General features: G+C 49.1%; 6 protein-coding genes across 6 annotated transcripts; 3 read left to right on the top strand and 3 right to left on the bottom strand.

The window, feature by feature from the left end:
* Positions 1-337: 337 nt before the first annotated feature.
* On the top strand, positions 338-1,066 carry BDQ94DRAFT_166106 (uncharacterized protein; the record flags this gene model as incomplete). Its single annotated transcript, XM_026770471.1, has 2 exons — positions 338-444; positions 706-1,066. 2 exons carry the CDS (start codon positions 338-340, stop codon positions 1,064-1,066), a joined length of 468 nt encoding a protein of 155 aa, XP_026630873.1.
* A 116-nt stretch (positions 1,067-1,182) lies between these two features.
* Positions 1,183-1,824, bottom strand: BDQ94DRAFT_166105 (uncharacterized protein; the record flags this gene model as incomplete). Its single annotated transcript, XM_026770470.1, has 3 exons — positions 1,183-1,502; positions 1,552-1,751; positions 1,814-1,824. 3 exons carry the CDS (start codon positions 1,822-1,824, stop codon positions 1,183-1,185), a joined length of 531 nt encoding a protein of 176 aa, XP_026630872.1.
* A 281-nt stretch (positions 1,825-2,105) lies between these two features.
* Positions 2,106-4,701, top strand: BDQ94DRAFT_181295 (uncharacterized protein). Its single transcript, XM_026773859.1, has 4 exons — positions 2,106-3,107; positions 3,158-3,584; positions 3,635-3,923; positions 3,980-4,701. The coding sequence occupies exons 1-4, from the start codon at positions 2,195-2,197 to the stop codon at positions 4,454-4,456; spliced, it is 2,106 nt and encodes a 701-aa protein (XP_026630871.1). The 5' UTR covers positions 2,106-2,194; the 3' UTR covers positions 4,457-4,701.
* Positions 4,702-7,139: 2,438 nt separating this feature from the next.
* BDQ94DRAFT_181291 (uncharacterized protein) lies at positions 7,140-8,819 on the bottom strand (the record flags this gene model as incomplete). The annotated part of the gene is made up of 2 exons (XM_026773858.1): positions 7,140-8,099; positions 8,183-8,819. 2 exons carry the CDS (start codon positions 8,817-8,819, stop codon positions 7,348-7,350), a joined length of 1,389 nt encoding a protein of 462 aa, XP_026630870.1. The 3' UTR covers positions 7,140-7,347.
* Positions 8,820-9,577: 758 nt separating this feature from the next.
* On the top strand, positions 9,578-11,785 carry BDQ94DRAFT_166102 (Hsp70 family protein; the record flags this gene model as incomplete). The annotated part of the gene is made up of 8 exons (XM_026770469.1): positions 9,578-9,650; positions 9,814-10,322; positions 10,387-10,431; positions 10,488-10,563; positions 10,624-11,059; positions 11,126-11,285; positions 11,362-11,461; positions 11,529-11,785. The coding sequence occupies 8 exons, from the start codon at positions 9,578-9,580 to the stop codon at positions 11,783-11,785; spliced, it is 1,656 nt and encodes a 551-aa protein (XP_026630869.1).
* Positions 11,786-12,297: 512 nt separating this feature from the next.
* BDQ94DRAFT_166101 (RHS repeat domain-containing protein) lies at positions 12,298-17,212 on the bottom strand (the record flags this gene model as incomplete). The annotated part of the gene is made up of 3 exons (XM_026770468.1): positions 12,298-13,289; positions 13,349-16,914; positions 17,007-17,212. The coding sequence occupies 3 exons, from the start codon at positions 17,210-17,212 to the stop codon at positions 12,298-12,300; spliced, it is 4,764 nt and encodes a 1,587-aa protein (XP_026630868.1).
* Positions 17,213-17,591: the final 379 nt, after the last annotated feature.

Below are 17,591 nucleotides of genomic sequence, written 5' to 3'. Positions count from 1 at the left end.
CTACTGTTATGTTTCCTGGGACGGGGATCTGCTTTCTTGACTGGCGTGCTTGCTCATACGGGGACGTGGACTTGATATACCCCCAGCTCAGCAGCAGCAACAGCATGCAAGTGGCTTCGCTTCGTTCTGTTCTTTATGATACCATTCTGCGACACACCAGTTCATCATTCGGTTATCAGCGTCGGGCACTGTTGGGATGATTCTTTCCTTATTTCCTTTGTTTGTACTGGCAGAGCGTACATACTAGATACTACTATTATTTACCCACTACAACCACGGACCGATAGACCAATATATTATACCATTTAACACTTGCACTTCTTTCATTGTATTCACCATGATAATCTTTTACCCCACCACTTATGACAAACCAACCAACCAGAACAATTCCGTATCTGCATCTGCACGTCACATGCCCAACAGAGTAATACCAGACCTGACAATGTAAGTAGTTGATGTCACTGCACCGTCGGCCCCATAACTCTGCATCCTCCACTAATAACCACCTGCAAGTTACTTATAGTAGTTAGTAAGTAGGATCTATGCACGTCGCCCAACCCGCACTCACATATGTACTTGATTGTCTAGGATGGTCAATGGCCTACTTCCGTTTTAGTGCTCACCCTTCGCCGCTTTTTACTCACTGAGTACTTAGTCTTAAGCACGCCCTGAGCAGCCTGAGGCAATCACTGAGCATTGCACCAGTAATCTCCCTCAGCAGTTCCTGACAGCAGCGCCAGGCTACGCAAAGACGTCCGTATGTCGGTCTTTCGCAACATCCGCAGCCAAGGCTAGCCCAGAAACGCTTAACACACCCCAGTCAGTTGCCCTGTTAGCGCAGGAGACATGGAAGAAGCCCCTGAGCTTGGTGCTGCGGTCTGTGGACGATGAGATTGATGTATCTCTGCCGCTTGCGCAACTCAGCCTGGACTCGATGGTGGCTGTAGAAATGCACGCCTGGTGGAAGCAGTTGTTTGGGCTAGATACCAGTGTGCTAGAAATGCTGAGCATAGGAACGCTCAAAAAGCTAGGCAAGCAGGCTGCTGATGGTTTGCTGGGGCTGTAGGAGCACTAGAACGACTTCAGGCAAAGGCGTGGCGGCGTTTATCTGAAGTCACACTACCGCTGGAAAGCAAAACAAATACAGCAAGGATGGTATCATTTCCACGAAGAGGATAACTATCATCTCTCTTCTTTATCCATCTCATCTAACCGTTGAGCAAGCACTTGATAAGGCCATTCGTGTTCCCTGTTCAAATCCTCCGATTTTTGAAACCCTTGGAACTCATAGTATCGGACCAACTTGCCGTCGCCACCTGCATAGCAATTTACTCGCAGCAATGAGACTCCAGCCTTGCGGGCAAGATCACGGGCATGGTCCAAGAGGCGTTTGCCAATCTGATTGCCAGCGTATGGTCGATCCGTAACTAGTAATCGCACGTAAAGCTCCGGCTCAGATACGGGGGATACATAGGGTGACCTATCTCTAAATGCAAGTGTCCCTATGATGTCTATTAGAGCTTCTCCGGGTATGGTATCCGTACTCTTAACAGCAAGCCAAAGACCATTGGCCAGTAGTTGCAAATTCCCGGAACTGCTCGACGCGATCTGAATTCTCGGAGAACGGCGCTGCTTCCCACTGTCCCGCTCTGTTGTGGGAGACTAGCCATTGCACTGCGGTATCTAGAAGGTCGGAGACTGCGGGCACGGCATCCAATGTCCCCCGGATGATAGTGATGTCTTCAACTTCACTGTTAATCTTAGTATCTGTGAATGGTAATGTGTTCTGTTTCTTCAGCAAAGCATGACTTACTTTGATTCCATTTTCTGAGTGATGAAATGGTCTCTATAAGTTCATCTACCTAACTCGTCTTGCTGGTTGCTACTAGGATAGTAGCAAGGTCTGGTATTGTAAATAACAGCTTGACAATGCCGGTACAAGTCCGAGATGCAGTCCGATACATAGCTTAGTACCGGTCTTGTATCGGAATAAGAGTCAGCTGATGAGCCTCTGATAGCAAGACTGTACTCTCACCTGCAGCTGGGTAAGTGTTTCTCATGACACAATCTCTCCAAGAAATCAGGCAAAATGACATGAACCGGGATATTGAGTCTGCATAATACCGAATCCTACCCAGTGGATCTGGAGAGCGAACGAAGGGGTACTGGGTCTATTCCAGACAGGTCATTGAGCATGTCCGCACCCATAACCAGGCGCAATCGAGCCCTCGCCTCATGTGAACCTTGCCGAGAGAGGAAAACTCGATGCGATCACGGTAAACCAGTCTGTGCCTCCTGCCGGCGTCGTGGCTTCGACTCTCGGTGCTACTACCATCCTGCCCCTCTGACTAAACATCGAAGTGCAAGTGCACAAAGACTGGCCGTGCCTACGCCATCCCAACCAACCATTGCTGCACCATCATGGAGCAGGTCCAGTGCAAAATATCCCGGACGCTCTGCGGCTGGACCGCCCAAATTCCACACATGGCCTTTTATGTCGACCGTCTCTGACAGTGGGACCTTGCCAGACACTCCCTTGCTGGGCTCGCATGACAGCAAGGCCTATGAGGCCCACCTAGCCACCATGAAGGAGATTGTGTCTCAGTTGAGATACCTTCCTGTCATTGAAAAGTGTCTCCATCAGTACTACTCTGCTAAGCATAACTCACTTGTACCCAAACCAGTCGTTCTGCACCTTCTCAAAGCGCTCCGTACAGATCTAGTATCGTCGGGCTATATCCTTGGAGAAACGGGAGATCGAGTTGAGTTGGGCGATATTTCGCGGTTATCAGAATCTATACTGCTCTCTTCCTCTACAGAGGTTATCATCACCGCATCCTTGGACCTGCATGGTTTCTTGGCCTTGTTCTGTGGCCCGAATCTTCGAGTCGAGACTCTCGGTCTTTTGTATACTATGGCTGCCCGTGCTTCGGCGTTTTTCGTTGACCGCGACGAGGGTAAGGATGCCGCATTTGTCCCAGACATGGTTTGGTATAGCACGGTGATCTTACGACTAGCTCGGGACCTTGCACCCCAGTCAAACGACGTCATTATATGGTTGGCGAATGAAAATGCACAGCTCAGGTCATTCCTTGAAGGAGATACGAGTGAGCCCCTTTATACGTATCGTGAATGGGTGGATACTGATTGATTTCAGGCCTCGGTGTGTGGCGTCTGGTGGGCGATCTCTCGACCGATTTATTGGCTTTGGGCTTGAACAGGGAAGCGACATATTCTCCTGAGAGAATCCCGTTTTTTCTTGCAGAGTGCCGGAGGAGGTGCTTTGTGACTGAATATTACCTGGAGAAGATGTTTGGCCTGATATTCAATCTACCTCCTCGCATTACCTCTCGATATGTGGACGTCAAGCTCCCCCTTGATTTGTCAGATGACGAACTTTTTGCCCAAACTCCCCAGGAACTCGAGGATGCAAAATTTCGACTCACAAAAGATGGCTGGAACACAGATGGGAACCTTAGAGCAGCAACCTGGGCTCGATTGCGCTATATTCTGAGTCAGTTTCGGGAAGGAATTGTGGAATATCGTTTTCAAGCATCACAGGCAGCTGACCCTGCCCAGCTCAGGTGTGTACAATCATTCGGAAAAAGGTTGAACAGCACTAAAGTTGTTTCAGAGAATTGTCTTCTCGATGTCGTCAGACGTGGGATAACCTGCTTCCCCACCTAAGGTATACTCAGGACTGTTGGGAATCCGACATGCCCCTGAGCACTTGTTATATGCACGCGAAGGTTCATCTAGCCTATCTCCAAATCCATTTCCAGATATACCACCTTCTTGGGGAGAATAGCTCAACTCCGCTTCCCGAGCTGCTGGACGTGTCTGCAAACATTCTGGAGACAGTGGTTCAGATGGGAAATACCCGCAGAATGGGCGCCTTTACCTCGCATGATCTACCTGAAATCGTACGTGCTGCTCTACCCCTTTACCGATCATCTTTGTCATAGCTGACAGGGTGAAGCTTCTGGCCTGCGGCTTGCCGTCTGCGGCAGTCCTCCTAACTACACTAGAGAACAATACGCAAGATCCTTCAAGTACCCATCCGCCTGGCATAAAAACATCGGCCGTAATTCGCAATGTTTCAGTCTTTACGTCGCAACTCGAAAGGGTGGCTAGTTCGCGGGAAAGAAATCAAGCCTTCTGCTTGCAGGCGGCAAAGGCCATCACGAAGAAATTGGACAAGATTCTGGACAGGCTTGCGACGTCAAAGTTTCAGGCTCGGACAAGTCCTGATGTTGCGACAAGAGTTGACGTAATGGACTCGATGCCGACTCCAATCACTGATCTTGACGCTTCCCTCACTGGTGGAGAGAGTGCTGGAGATGGGGATAGAGAGATTGGTGCTTTCAATCTGGATGACTACGAGAATCTCGATCTAATGTCTTGGGCGATCGATTTTGACCTTGGAAACACGGCCAGCGACTGGACAATGATGTAAAACTCGAAATCATTGCCGAGTTCTACAACACCCAGGTATTCATACCCGTCGTTCGGAATGACTAGCAATGGGTGGAATATTTCTACTCGAGGCAGTGCTCTTTGGCGACACAGAGACATGACAGTTTCACTAGGAGATGGGGACACAACACGCTTGGCTTTTAGTTCTGACCCGAACGGACCTCGTGCTGCCCGCGTGCAATGAAATCTTCCACGATACGGACACATCCCTTTTCTCGAGTGGAGCAAGAACCGAGAATATGCGAACCCAATCATATCCTTGTATCTGGTTTGCAGATAATGATATCCTATGGTAGAGATGGCCACTTACGTGCCCGGAACGATGAATCAGCTCATCGATATCCACGCAGCCAAGATGCCTTTCACCACGTCCTTATTTCTGCTGTGCTGACCATTCCTTGTTCCTCTCTCCATGGTCAAGATCTCACCGAACAACAAGCTTGCTTGCAAAGCTCGCGCCGGCAAAAACCTATCGCGGCCCACGGCCTCCTCGTTCGAAGTAGCTGGTGGTGGAGACCCTATCTTATTCCAACACTCTGATTCTGGCTTTCGGGTTACTATTTACAGCGCTGGATACCTTGGCCTAGGGATTAGAGTCAATGACGGGAAAAGCTTACGAGTGAAGTATCTCATGTTGGGGCAATGAGAGGGTTGGCGGAAGTCTCCAGTCTCCAGTCTCTATGACGAGCTCTCCAACAGGGTAGAATTTAGAAGCTACTATTAAGGAGTCTTACAGATAGACGAATGCTACTTATTAGACTACCCACTGCAAAGGTAGTGACTCGACATCATGTTCTTTTCATTAGGGTAGAGCAGACGGTCTGAACTGAGAAATATTTACTCTCGCCGAACATATGACCCATATACCCTTCGCATATAACTTCTAACCGTGGAAACAAAACGGCCCTGTCTACCATGATGGCTATCTGTCTTTAATTCTTAGAAAGAAATACATTATATACAGATATCCAGTGAAGCCTAGAAGAACACTTTGAAGATGACTTGAAGAATAACAAGAGAGGATGTCTGGCCTTGCAGAGAGATAAGTTCCTGGTGGTACCTGGTAAGGTATTATTACTGTAAGCCAATACCACCGAATACCATAATACCACCCTTCATCGCCACACAAACAACACCCACACTCCTGCTTCATCCTTTATTCTTTTATCTAGCACAGATCCGCGCCTCCGCTCCAGCAACTCGCAGGCAATCGTGGCATCGTACTCCGGATGTGGCCTGTAGAGTCATGACCCAGTTCGTGCCAGTTGATCCCCTGCACCTCGCACCGGTCGGAATGGCCTAGCTTCTCGACGGACGCCGGATACCGCGGGACGACGTCGCGATGACCTGCCAGGCATTTGATCCTCATTAACACGATCCAACATGTCAGTCACAGAGTGAACAAAAATTCATTAAAGCGGCCTCATCCAAATAGGGAAAGTCCCGTTGATTCTAGAACGTCAAGTCTGTATAGGTACATACATACATCTACACATACATTATGTATGTATGCCACATGGCCATGTGGACAACGGGGCACTGCCAGACACCAGACAGCAATCATTACCTTCTTATTGGATCAACGACCCTTCGGAACCACCAGGAATTCTAATTTGCGTGGACGAATTAAATTATATTCACTGGGGTTAACTCGGATGAGGTGGGCTTGTCATTACTTTGTTTTCTTTACCTGCTGATAGTAGTAGTACTAGATGTACTAGTAGATGATTTATCGATTAGGTTGGTGAGGTGCTTGCTTGGCATGCGCGGATAGAGTTATATGTAAATAGAGACTGAAGTTGGTACTTGGGTAAAGTGATGAAGTAACTTATATTATTACAGAGGGGTACTCAGTTGAGTACATATGTTGCTATTAGGTAGTTGTTACCTGGGTTTAAAAGATTTACTTCTGTGGTATATGTATGTACGAGTATTTGTATGGAATGAAGGTGTGATAGACACACTTCTACACGCTCCGCTACTTATTAAGTATTAATATTTATCCATCGATCAATCTTTCCAGACGTCTAACGACCCGAAAGAGGGTGAAACCAGTGGCTGAGATGGTATAGTGGTAGTTTTTCTGGCTGATACTGAAGAGATATTCCAGAATTAGGAGGCCATATTCATATCTATAATGAAGTGTAGTAGGTTTTGAATCCCGCAGCTATTGCAACTGACTGACTGTATTGAATAGAAAGAAGTAACTGGATATATGTCCAGTCTTAGAAAAGAGACTAGAGATGTTACTACAGTATATAATTCTCCTCTTCACTGCTGCCCACTTAGTACTGTTGAATGTGATAGGTAATTCCTGCAAATTCTTAGAAAGTTTCTATAGACTTTATTTTATTTATATATGCATGGTGGCGCTAGAGACAGAATTATGATTTAGTATTCGGGTCATTGAAAGTCCGTATGATCACCTAATAATAGTAGCGGAGGCTCGACCAGACTGTAATAAAACAATCGACGCCTATTTTGGGACAATTACTGTAGTGTTAGTTAGTATAAACCAGTATCGCCACTTGCTTGTAGTATGGCGTAGAATGCTGGTATACCAGAGTAGTATAGTACTATAGAGCCTGACTAGATGGGGAATAAATAACTGAAGTATCCTACGGCGGATCTAGAGAATCCGAAGCTCAAGGTATAGGATGTAAGCCCGGAATTGATATCAGTATCTAGTCAGTTATAGAATATGGCGATCGACAATTGAAAGAACGATGAAGCTGAAACTCATAAAAGAAAGACAAAAGGAAAAGAAAAACGAAATGATACAATCAGAAGAGAAAGACCAAATCGGAAATATACTATCAGCAAGATTCTTGCTTCGGCACAAGCACCCATTCTCTCCAATACCCTTATCGCTCATGCATCATCTACGGAGCTGTCAACGTCATTGTTATCATTTTCATCAACATCATCATCATTGTTGTTGTTGTTATCGTCGTCTTCTCCTGGTTTTTCTCCTTCTTCTTTCCGTCCGTCTTTGCCTTCATCTTCTCCTTCTACACCTTCGTTGTCGACATCCTCTTTATCGATTCTCTCATCCTGGGTAGGATCATGATCGCCAGCAGCGGCTGCCCATCGAGCCTGCTCCTCTGGCCCCGCCGGCCCCGTCACGACTTCCGCCTGAATGAGTTGGACCGGAGGTACAGGTATCCAACTCATACCCATAATGGTATCATGGTAGCTGTAGCGTGGACGTATCACGAGAAGAACCGGAGCACCGTCTTGGGGTTCGAAGCCAGCATGATACCAATGGTCTACCATAGTGTCCGAATGGCGATCAAACTTTGCAAGCTCAGGCAGTCGCTCAACCACGAGATTGCCAAAGAGGCCAGCTTGGCCAGCAATAAACTCCTGAGCCGCAAGCTCTAGAATCAAGTGGAGTCTATCATCGCGGAAAGTCTGCAGCGACTGGCTCAGTGAGTCTTTAAGGAGGAGTCGGAAAAGTCGGCATTCCCACAGCTCTTCCTCATAGGACTTCACGAGTGCTTTGCGCCGTTCATGCATGGGTTGACCGAGGGCTGAGTAGCGGGGACCACCCACAAACTGGACTTCTGCCGTGCAGATGCTCACGAGGGTTGATTTCCACCAAGCTGCGTTCGTGGGCAATACTATGATAAGGCAAAGTGTTAGCGATTCCAAAACATGCAGGAGCGAGGGAAGAGAGGAGAATGCAGACTTGAGATGCACATACTTTCTCTGAACCTCTGGTATATATAGTCAAGTCTCCTAATGAAGTTGGCATCCCCGGGCTGATCCGTAGCATCCATCTTGGCATCCATAAACCAGAAGGGGGAGGTGGCAAACTTCTTGTAGATGAACTGATTGAGCATGGCCTCTAGCAAAACTTTTCCAAACACAGAGCGAGCAGCAGGAGGAAGGGAGGAATGAATCTTGTCCCAGTCCTCTTGGACACAGAATCCATCTAAACTGGCGATAATGGCCTGTTTGTCACCACTGGAGAGATGGGACATAGGTTTGTCTTCACCAAAGCGCCAAGCCCAACTGTGGACCTCTAGATTAATTTTAGAGAATCCCTTTTTGAAATCCGCCGGTATAGATCTCATGTGCGGTAATGCCATAAAGGACATGGACCAAAAATGTTGAACGATTTCATTATACTCCTGTCTCTGACAGAGGTACTGTGTAGTGGGGTACAGAGCTGGTCCCCCTTCGGTCCATATGTCCGGTATAGATTCCTTCTCCATGTCCGGTATAGATTCTTCCTCCATGTCCGGCATAGCTTTCTCCTCCATCTCCGACGTAGGTCCTTCTTCCATATCCGACAAAGTCCGCTTGAGCCGCTTCTGTTGGGTCTGGGGGCTAGTCATAATGGCAATGAACAGTGTGACGCAAAGTCAAAGGTATAATAGGTATTTTTGGTTCGGAGTCTGTTCGGAAGATGGTAGGGGGCTCGCAGAGTTGAGAGAGAGAGAGAGAGAGAGTGTGTGTGTGTGTGTGTGTGTGTGCGGATGAAGAGGAGAGTGATGGGAATTGAGAGACAGTAGAGGGAGGGAAATCGTGCAAGGTTAAAGGGGGGAAAGGTGACCAAAAGTCTATTTCTTCATTCATTCATTCATCCGTTCATCCATTCAGTCAGTTCCTTGGCTGCTCATTGGCCCTTAGGGCTACCCGGCTCTTTGTGTGATGTGAGGCATCAACCCATCCGCAAATCTAGCCTTCGTGAGGGTTTCAGCCGCAACAAACCTTGTCGGATGCCATGCAATTGACTGGTAGATCATTCAAGACAGGGGGAGGAACAGGCGTGTGTGTGAGCGTGACAGAGAGAGACATGGCCAAGTCATGAGATGAACGTGCGAACTGGACGCCATTCTGGTGCTGTTCAAATATAGCACCATGAATTGTAACCTATCTGTAATAGGAGTAGTAGTAACTCTGAAGTAGAATATCGACAAACATAAATAGAGCCAGCTGGTCATACTTCTATCTTCATTCTCGCAAGTTCATACTAGTATTCTCATCAGTCTCCACTGCACATGTATTCAGCTGGTCTTGGATACATCCCTTATTCTTCCAATAGCATCATCTCATCAATACTCAAATTCATTGGCCCCCGCCTTTGTCCATCATGGAACAGACCCAGCTTTTCATTGCCGTGGACTTTGGGGCATATAAAACACGCAAGTTCCTTGTTTCCTCTGGTTTCTTGTTGATTTTATTTTTCACTTCTTTCTTTCGTTCTTTTGTTCTGTCGTTCTGTCGTTCTGTCGTTCTGTCGTTCTGTCGTTCTGTCGTTCTGTCGTTCTGTCGTTCTCTCTCTCATTCTTTCTCTCTCTCTCTTTCTAACATAAACATGCTTTACAGTCATCTCCATCCTCACCACTCTAGGCCTTTTGACCACCTGGGCTACCCATGGCGCTGAGAACGGCATAATCCCTTCAGTATTCAAGTACAACAGCAATCGCCAGCTCGTCTGGGGGAGGAGAGCGGAGGCTTCCCGCGGCAGAGAACCATATGTCTGGGTAAAGCTCGTGCTGGATGGGTCCCCAGATGTGACCACACAGCGCCAGAATCTGAGAGATATCCTGGGCGGTACAATGGAACTAGATAACCTTGGCGCCAGACAGATTATCGGTGACTTTCTTCGAAATTTGCGGGAGAGGCTGTGCAGGGAGTTCGGAGCGCTCGAACCCCAAATCCACTGGTGTTTCACCGAACCAGATTGCTGGTCAGACCGCGGCCGTTTGGACTTTCGGTCTGCAGTTGAGAGCTTCGGATGGTTCGGAAATAACCATCGCATTTCCTATGCATCAGAAGCTGTCGCTGCGGCCGAAGGGGCTGCCTACGAGCACAGGAACGGAAATGGCTTAGAGGTGAGCAGCTACACCCAGCAAGAATCCTTTAAGTGGGCGTGGAACTAACATGTCGGATAACTAGGCTGACGACATACTTCTTGTGTGCGATTGCGGCGGTTCGACTACCGTAAGGCTTATCCGGGTCAAGGCCACTACGTTTCCATTCAGCTGACAATCGATTAGGACCTCGCCATTTTACGAGTAAACGGAACCAATGGCAACCGCCCTTTCACCTTCCAACGCCTGGGAGATCCTACCAGTACGTGCCCCCGAACTTCGGAGGACTGAGGTCTGTACATAAGGAGCTAATCTGTCTCAGGCATTCGATGCGGTGGGTTTGACATCGACTTGGAAGTGGTGCAGCAGCTCCGAACTGCCCACCCGGACCTACCTCAGGACTCCAGACAGTGGGTAAGCGCTGCTCAGGCTCGCCAGGATATCGGCTCTATGAAGGAACAATTCTTAGGCGTGACCGGGAATGAGGTGCATACACTTCGGATTCGGCTGCAGGGAAACCGCACAATAAGCCATGATTTCTACCACGATGCCCTGGTCCGTGCCTTCACTCCAGCTGCGCAACGTATACTTCGGGCAATACATGCACGAATCACCGCCCCAATGGATGCCAGAATTACAAAGGTGATTATGGCGGGTGGGCTGGGCAAGTCGGCCTACCTGCGCCGTCTGGTCGAACGGGATCTTGCACGCGCTTACCCGAATGCCGGACCCAAGTTACTGGGGGAACTGCAGCACAGGTAGGCTGTCTTCAACTTGCAACGTCTGGTAATCGATGAACTGTGTGATTCTGACTTCTCTGGCAGTGTGCAGGCAGTCTCACGCGGCGCAGCACTGTGTGCAGCCAGGTTGCAAGGAGTACAAGGCTTGCAAAGCAACTCCTTCATCCAACTGGTGGTCCCTTTTGTTGCACGGGTTGGAAATGAGCTACGAGAATATTCTGTAGCTCGTATAGTTATCCGACCAGTAAGTTGTCTAGACTTTCCCAATCAACAACTGCTTTGTTAAAAAAAACTTCCGCTAATCCGCTTGCTCTTCGAAGGGGCTTATCCCGTCACAGGGCCACTTCTCGGTCCGCATGCGGTTCTTGGTCACTGCACCAGAGCAATATGTGAGTGTTTGTAGCATACGGCAAGCACAGAGTCAGTTTTCCTTTGCCTTGATCCCCTTTGTTGAGTGTCTCTCTGTGTGACTAACACCTCATTCTAGCACACCGCCTTGCCTTGCACCCGATCACCGATCCTGCTCGTGAGTCTGAGATGAGATTGGAGCATGGTCAACAGGCCGCTCACGAATATCTGATTCGGGTGTACTGGAGAATCCAGCTCGGGACATCCTTGTTCATGCAGTGGAAACTCTGTCTTGAAAATCCACGCAATCCTGATGGGCCTAACGCTCCGGTGGTAGTGGTACACATGCTGCACCGGATACCTCCAGAAGACCTGCAGCCCTTCCCAGCGATTTGAGATTGCCAAATGAGGGGAATGGATGTATATCTTCTTCCTTCCTGATGTCTCCCTCCTCCTCTTTTTTTCCCGATTGCTCACTCTTTCACACTCTCTTACTCTCTTACTCTCTTACTCTCTTACTCTCTTACTCTCTTACTCTCTTACTCTCTTACTCTCTTACTCTCTTACTCTCTTACTCTCTTACTCTCTTACTCTCTTACTCTCTCAACACACTTTCGTTATTTATCTCTAACATTTCAGATTGCATGCACCATAGACCATCATTGTTTCTGTCCCGGCATCAATAAATTGACTACCGCCGCACTTACTAATTATGGAGGAATCTCTCAGATTGTGATAGTATATAGTTGCTAGATAGACTAGAATGACATTGCTGTTTGAACTTGCTCACACTGAAAGGGGAAAGAAGGAATAGGTAAAAACGGACAAAAGAAAGGTTAACTAATGCTAACTCATCTTGTATCCATCAAACTTCTCCTTCAGAGCAAGAGTTCATACCATCTCCTCAATTAGGCACCCTGAGCCCGAATCTGACTTCTCACCGACGCACACAATCTCCTCTTCTTCTCCAGTGATTCGAGCGCACCACTTCCCGTCGCTTGCCGCTTGCCCTGCGATGCGCCAACAGGCCCAAACGTGCACTTCAGCTGGCGGTTCAAGATGTTCGGAATGGACTTGCCGGCTTCTTTACCGAATCCCCGGTTCCGATTAGAAACGGTGGATTGACCATCCCGCAGAGAAAGTCTGATGGGATCTCTGGCCAGCGACGCCTCTCGGACCACGGCCACCTGGCCCTTCTGAGATGGCTGGGATGACGACGGCGAGCTAGCTATCGGTGAGGAGCTCGTGGCCTGCTGGGGCGTCGAAGAGTCGTCGCCTTGCAACGCGTTGTAGAGTGCATCACCGTAGAAACCATTTGAAATCTGACCGGCGATTTCACCTTCCACGGCCCCTTTGATACTTTCCTTAAGAGTTGTCTTGAATCCCGTCTTTGTAACCTCATTGACCGTGTATGAGCCAGCTCGTCCGATGAAGCTCTTGAAGTTGGTCGCGAATTTGAGTCCAGAAGCTATAGCCCGGCCACCAGCCTCCCCGAGCACACCACCGACCAATCCGCTAAGGGCGTCGATTCCAACGGACTTCCAGGTGGGCAGTCGCCCTTCGACTAAATCTCCTACCGCTCCGGCTGCGACGCTGGTCGCCACTCCGGCTGCGATTCCCACGCCGATCTCGATGGCCACACTTGCCCCGGCTGTGAGAACGCCGACTGCAACGCTCACAACAACGCTGGCTACGGTAGTAATCACATCTTTCCAGCTGAAGCTGAAGAGTCCGAAGAAGCTCCACTGGCCGCTAGGGTCGACGCGGTTGATTGGGTCTCCCAGACAGTAAGCATAAGCGTTGACTTCACCCGTGCCGAACGGGCTGCCGGGGTCGGGGACATGGTAGCGCATCAAGACGGGGTTGTAGACTCGGTATCCGTTACCCAAGTGGTACCATCCTGTGACTGGATCACGCCACTGGCATTAAACCCTATGGAGGAGGCTGAATCAGGGGCACCGAAGCCGTAAGGTGTGTACTGCTGTTGGTGGATCTGGTCTGGTTGTGCTGTGTTGAACCAGTTGAGCACAGAGCCATTGGCGTCAGATCCCCAGAGCTGAATCTCGGTAGAATCACCGCTCTGGGTACTCTGCCCTAAGTATTCATTGCCAGCAGAGATATAGCTCACTTGGCGGTCTCCGGACTTGACGCTGATAAGCTTGTCTTGTCGGTAGAACAGCTGGGTATCTGGCTGGTCGGGGATTGACTGGGAAATTAATCTGCCAGCTGCATCGTAGCTGTATTGACTGAGAAGGTTGCCACTGCTATCTTTGACTGACTCCAGACGGCCGCCGCTGTCGTATTCCAAGGTACGACCTTGCTCGTCTTGGGTGAGACATCCATTGGAATCATATTCCAGGGTGATTTGAGATGTAAAATTAGGATGGCTGTTTGCAATTTGACTGAGCTGGGTCGGATCATTCTTGCTGTATGAGTAAGTCGCCGTGTTTTGGGTACCATCTTGGAAACCAGTTGTGACAGATGTTATGTTATCGAGGTTATCGAAGGTGAATTCCTGCGTTTGTATCTCATGTCCCTTTTCATCCTTAGGAGGTTGGCTTCCCTCACATTTGTACGTGACCAAACGGTTGTGCTCGTCATAGGTAAACGATTCGTTTCGTACAGTCTTCCCATCAACTTCCAATTGCCGCGTGGTGATAAGACTTGTTTTGCCGTAGGATTGGGTCAGTTTAGACACCTGCTTGTCCCCTTGCAAAACGGTGCGCTCGATTTCTCGACCGAAATCATCGTAGATAAGGCTGGTGGTCAGGTTGGAGTCATGCTCTTTGTCTTGAACAGTAGTGCCACACAGACGGTTGGCGCTGTCGTAGGAATAAGAGACCGTGAGGGATCCTATAGTCAAGGAACTCAGACGGCCAGCACTATCATATGTGTTTTGGTATTCCTTGCCATGGACGTCGGTATATCCTTGCAGCTTCCCGGCCATCGAGTATGTCGACTGTGTAGCAAAGGACGCGGTACCTTCGCTGAGATCGAGCGCTTCACTTTTTAGTAGGCCTGACGGGAAGTACTGACGATCCGCAGTGCTGGATGAGCCTTTGAGCTGTAATGCAACGCCCGTCTTGGAGTCATACTTGTACGTCTCATTTCTGTCCTGGCCACTGACTGTGGACAGCGACTGGCGCAAACCCGGCTCGTATGTAAGTTTGAAGTCGCCCTTGTCCGTGGCAATCTGAATTGGCTCTGGGGTGCTACCCTGATAGGATTGCTTCAAACTGCGTCCACCGACTGTTCGCCGCGTCAATCGGTCCAATCCGTCGAAAGACTGCCCACCAAGGCTTGTGTCGTTGACTTGGAGTGAGGTCGGGAGGGCTGCCGCGCTTTGGGTGGCATACTGGACGTTGACTTCCCGGCCGCTCGCCCATGTGGTCTTGGTGACTCGGTCAAACGAATCAGGTTGGTATTTTGTCTTGCGACCCAAGGCATCCTCTTCTTCAACCAGTCGTCCAAGGCCATCATAGTTGTATGTAAGCTTGCTGTACTCAGTTCCATCTTTACCCAGAAGGCGGATTTGAGTAGGCACGCCGGACAGATTGAGCTGCGTCACGGTTTGACCTTCGCCTTCGATTCCTTCTGTTTGGCTCAGGCTGATAGGATCCGTCTCTGAAATCGTCGTGACGCCGGTGCTGTTGTCTATCGTCTTCAGGACCTGACCCCAGTTATCATACTCTAGTTTCTTAATCGTTCGTAGTTCCGTTGGATCGCCTTCTTTGGTACGCAGCCAGTCAATGTCAATTTGTTCAACATTCTGGCCCACAGCATTGTAAGTACGCTCCTGCAGTGAGCGAAAAGTGCCGGAATATGTGTTGGTAGATGCGTCCCACGAGCCATCATCGTCCTGCCTCTTCACTTGGCAAATTCTCTCCAGGCCGTCGGAAATGTATTGTGTTTGAACACCTTTGGCATCGGTCACTGACAGCACCATGCCACTATTGCCGTCGTCAGGAATGGCGTAACTGTTGTAGCGGACCGCTTCCTGTTCGGTATCAATCGCTGTTGCGGCTTTCACCAATCGACCCAATGCATCATATTGGAAGACATCCTGGATACCCGCATCATCTGTCTGCCCAGTAACCTGCCCAGACGACAAGGAATGGACAGTCTCAAACTTGGCCGAAACGCCATCAAAGCCGACCGTAGTGAGTGTCTTTTTCAGTTCATCGCTATTGAGATACTCATAAGCATATGTCTGTGTCGTGGCGCTATCTTTCGACGATAACCATGTTTTCTGTTGTTGGACGCGTCCATGATCGCGTGAGTCTGGCTGGTTGACATACGCATATTCGGCAGTGGTCAGCGACGTGTCCCCATCGAGGGTGACGCGTGATGATGGCACGACAACTGTCTGTACAGTCGCATTGCTCGAAGTAGGGAGCTCCAAATAACTAAACTTCTCTGTTCTGGTCGGTGCAGTAAAGGAAGACTCTGCCGGGGTCACTGTTTCTGTTTTCAGATAACGTTGGAAACCATGAGGGTCAGCCGGGCAGTCTGCCTCTCCGTCTGGGGCATAATATGTGCGAGTGGTAATCAGGCCATCCGGCTTGATCTCTGTGGTTGGGTTGCCCCATTCGTCAAATTCAGTTGTTGTTGTTGTTTCTGTCCGACTGGAGGCTTTTGTGTCCGCATAGGTGATTGCGACCGTTTTTGGTAACAGGTATTGCGCAGGCTGATCATCAAACGCTGTACTTGGAGTAGCATGATACGTGATATCCTGCGTGGTCTTTTTCGTGTTCAGCTGTTCCTCGATCTTGGTGGTCACGTGGAACTTGTTGTACGTATAGGTTGTGGTGGTTCCACCCTCAAGCTGCGCCGTGGATGTGTACTGGTATTCCGCAGGCACCTGATACAGATTATCACCGGTACTGCTCCACTGCCGTGCCCCTCCATAGCCCAGGAAGTTATATGAGGAGTAGCTGTAAGTTGTTTTTATGGCGGGCTGCTGACGTTCTGGACGCGCCACGTGAGACACTACGTATGGAATCCTCGCATAAGGCGCTCCAGAGGACAGCTGGTGACCATCTTGTTTGTAATTGACCTCTTCAACTAAACCAGTAGGGCTTGTCACTTGCGACACGCACACGAATCCGTTGCTGAGAGAGTTGTAGGAAAACTGCCATGGGGGCGTGTCGTCATCCAGTGGCAGTTTAACCTGGGTTAGCTGCGCATTACGCCGTATAAGGGTGAAGGTGCTGGCAGCGGTTGTTCCTGGGGCCTTGGTGATGGTCACCTGCGTATCGGAATACTGAATATCCAGCAGAACGTCATCACCGTCCTGGATCTTGCTCAGTCGTGGCTGTTCACCGTTGCGAGTCCATTCCAGACTGAGTGGACGACCGTTTGCGCCGTAAATGGTGATCGGAACGGATTGGTTGTAGGTATTGTTAAAACCAGAGAGAATCTCTACCTGGCCTGATTTGTACGCCACTTCATAAGTAGATCCCGCTGATGATCCTGTTCGTTTTGCCTGGAAGCTCTTGAGCTTCTGGTCCTGGATGAAAAAAGCACTGGTCGTCTCAGTTGCTTGGAAGTTTTCTCCCGTCGAGAGCAACAAAGTCTTGCCTTGGCGATGGTTTCGTAGGAGGGTAGATTAAAGGACCAGCCAGTGCCTAGACCGATATCTTTGGTGTTGAGCGGATTGTAACTCAGCGATAGATTGATTGACGGGCAGTTGCGAGTCTCAGATGGTGCATCAAAGAGTTTAATGCTGACGGTGTATTGTCCAGTACGAGGATCAACTCCCTTCTGCAGAAAACTTTGGAAATTGAAGCTTTGGGAGTAAAGATCACTTGGGTTGGAAGACATGATGGGCTGTTTTCTGATATCCAACAAAACTGTGATTCATGCAACGGAAGGATTGTGAACAAGGGCAGTTGAAGCTGGATCTTTGAGCCATATCCAGCTCCCTATATATACTAAATGCACACTTGTAAATGACTACATGCTTTTAATCTATCTGCAAAGAGGGGCAGGAGCACGATGACTGAATTGTTGGTGTAGCAATCTATGTTGACTTCGTCACCTCCAACCCGTAAACGCAGGTCTCGACACTACACATGCATGTCTTACTGGTGGAACATGATGATGAGCATTCGTCCGTCTGCGAAATACTGTTGCCGCTTCAAGTTGGCCCAGCACGTCAAGTAGGCCTCACTCGGATCGTGCATGACACCATGATGGTGGC

This window comes from Aspergillus welwitschiae (assembly GCF_003344945.1).
Source record: "Aspergillus welwitschiae strain CBS 139.54b unplaced genomic scaffold BDQ94scaffold_3, whole genome shotgun sequence".
Lineage (NCBI taxonomy): Eukaryota > Fungi > Ascomycota > Eurotiomycetes > Eurotiales > Aspergillaceae > Aspergillus > Aspergillus welwitschiae.
This window is presented reverse-complemented; position numbering and strand designations above follow the sequence as displayed.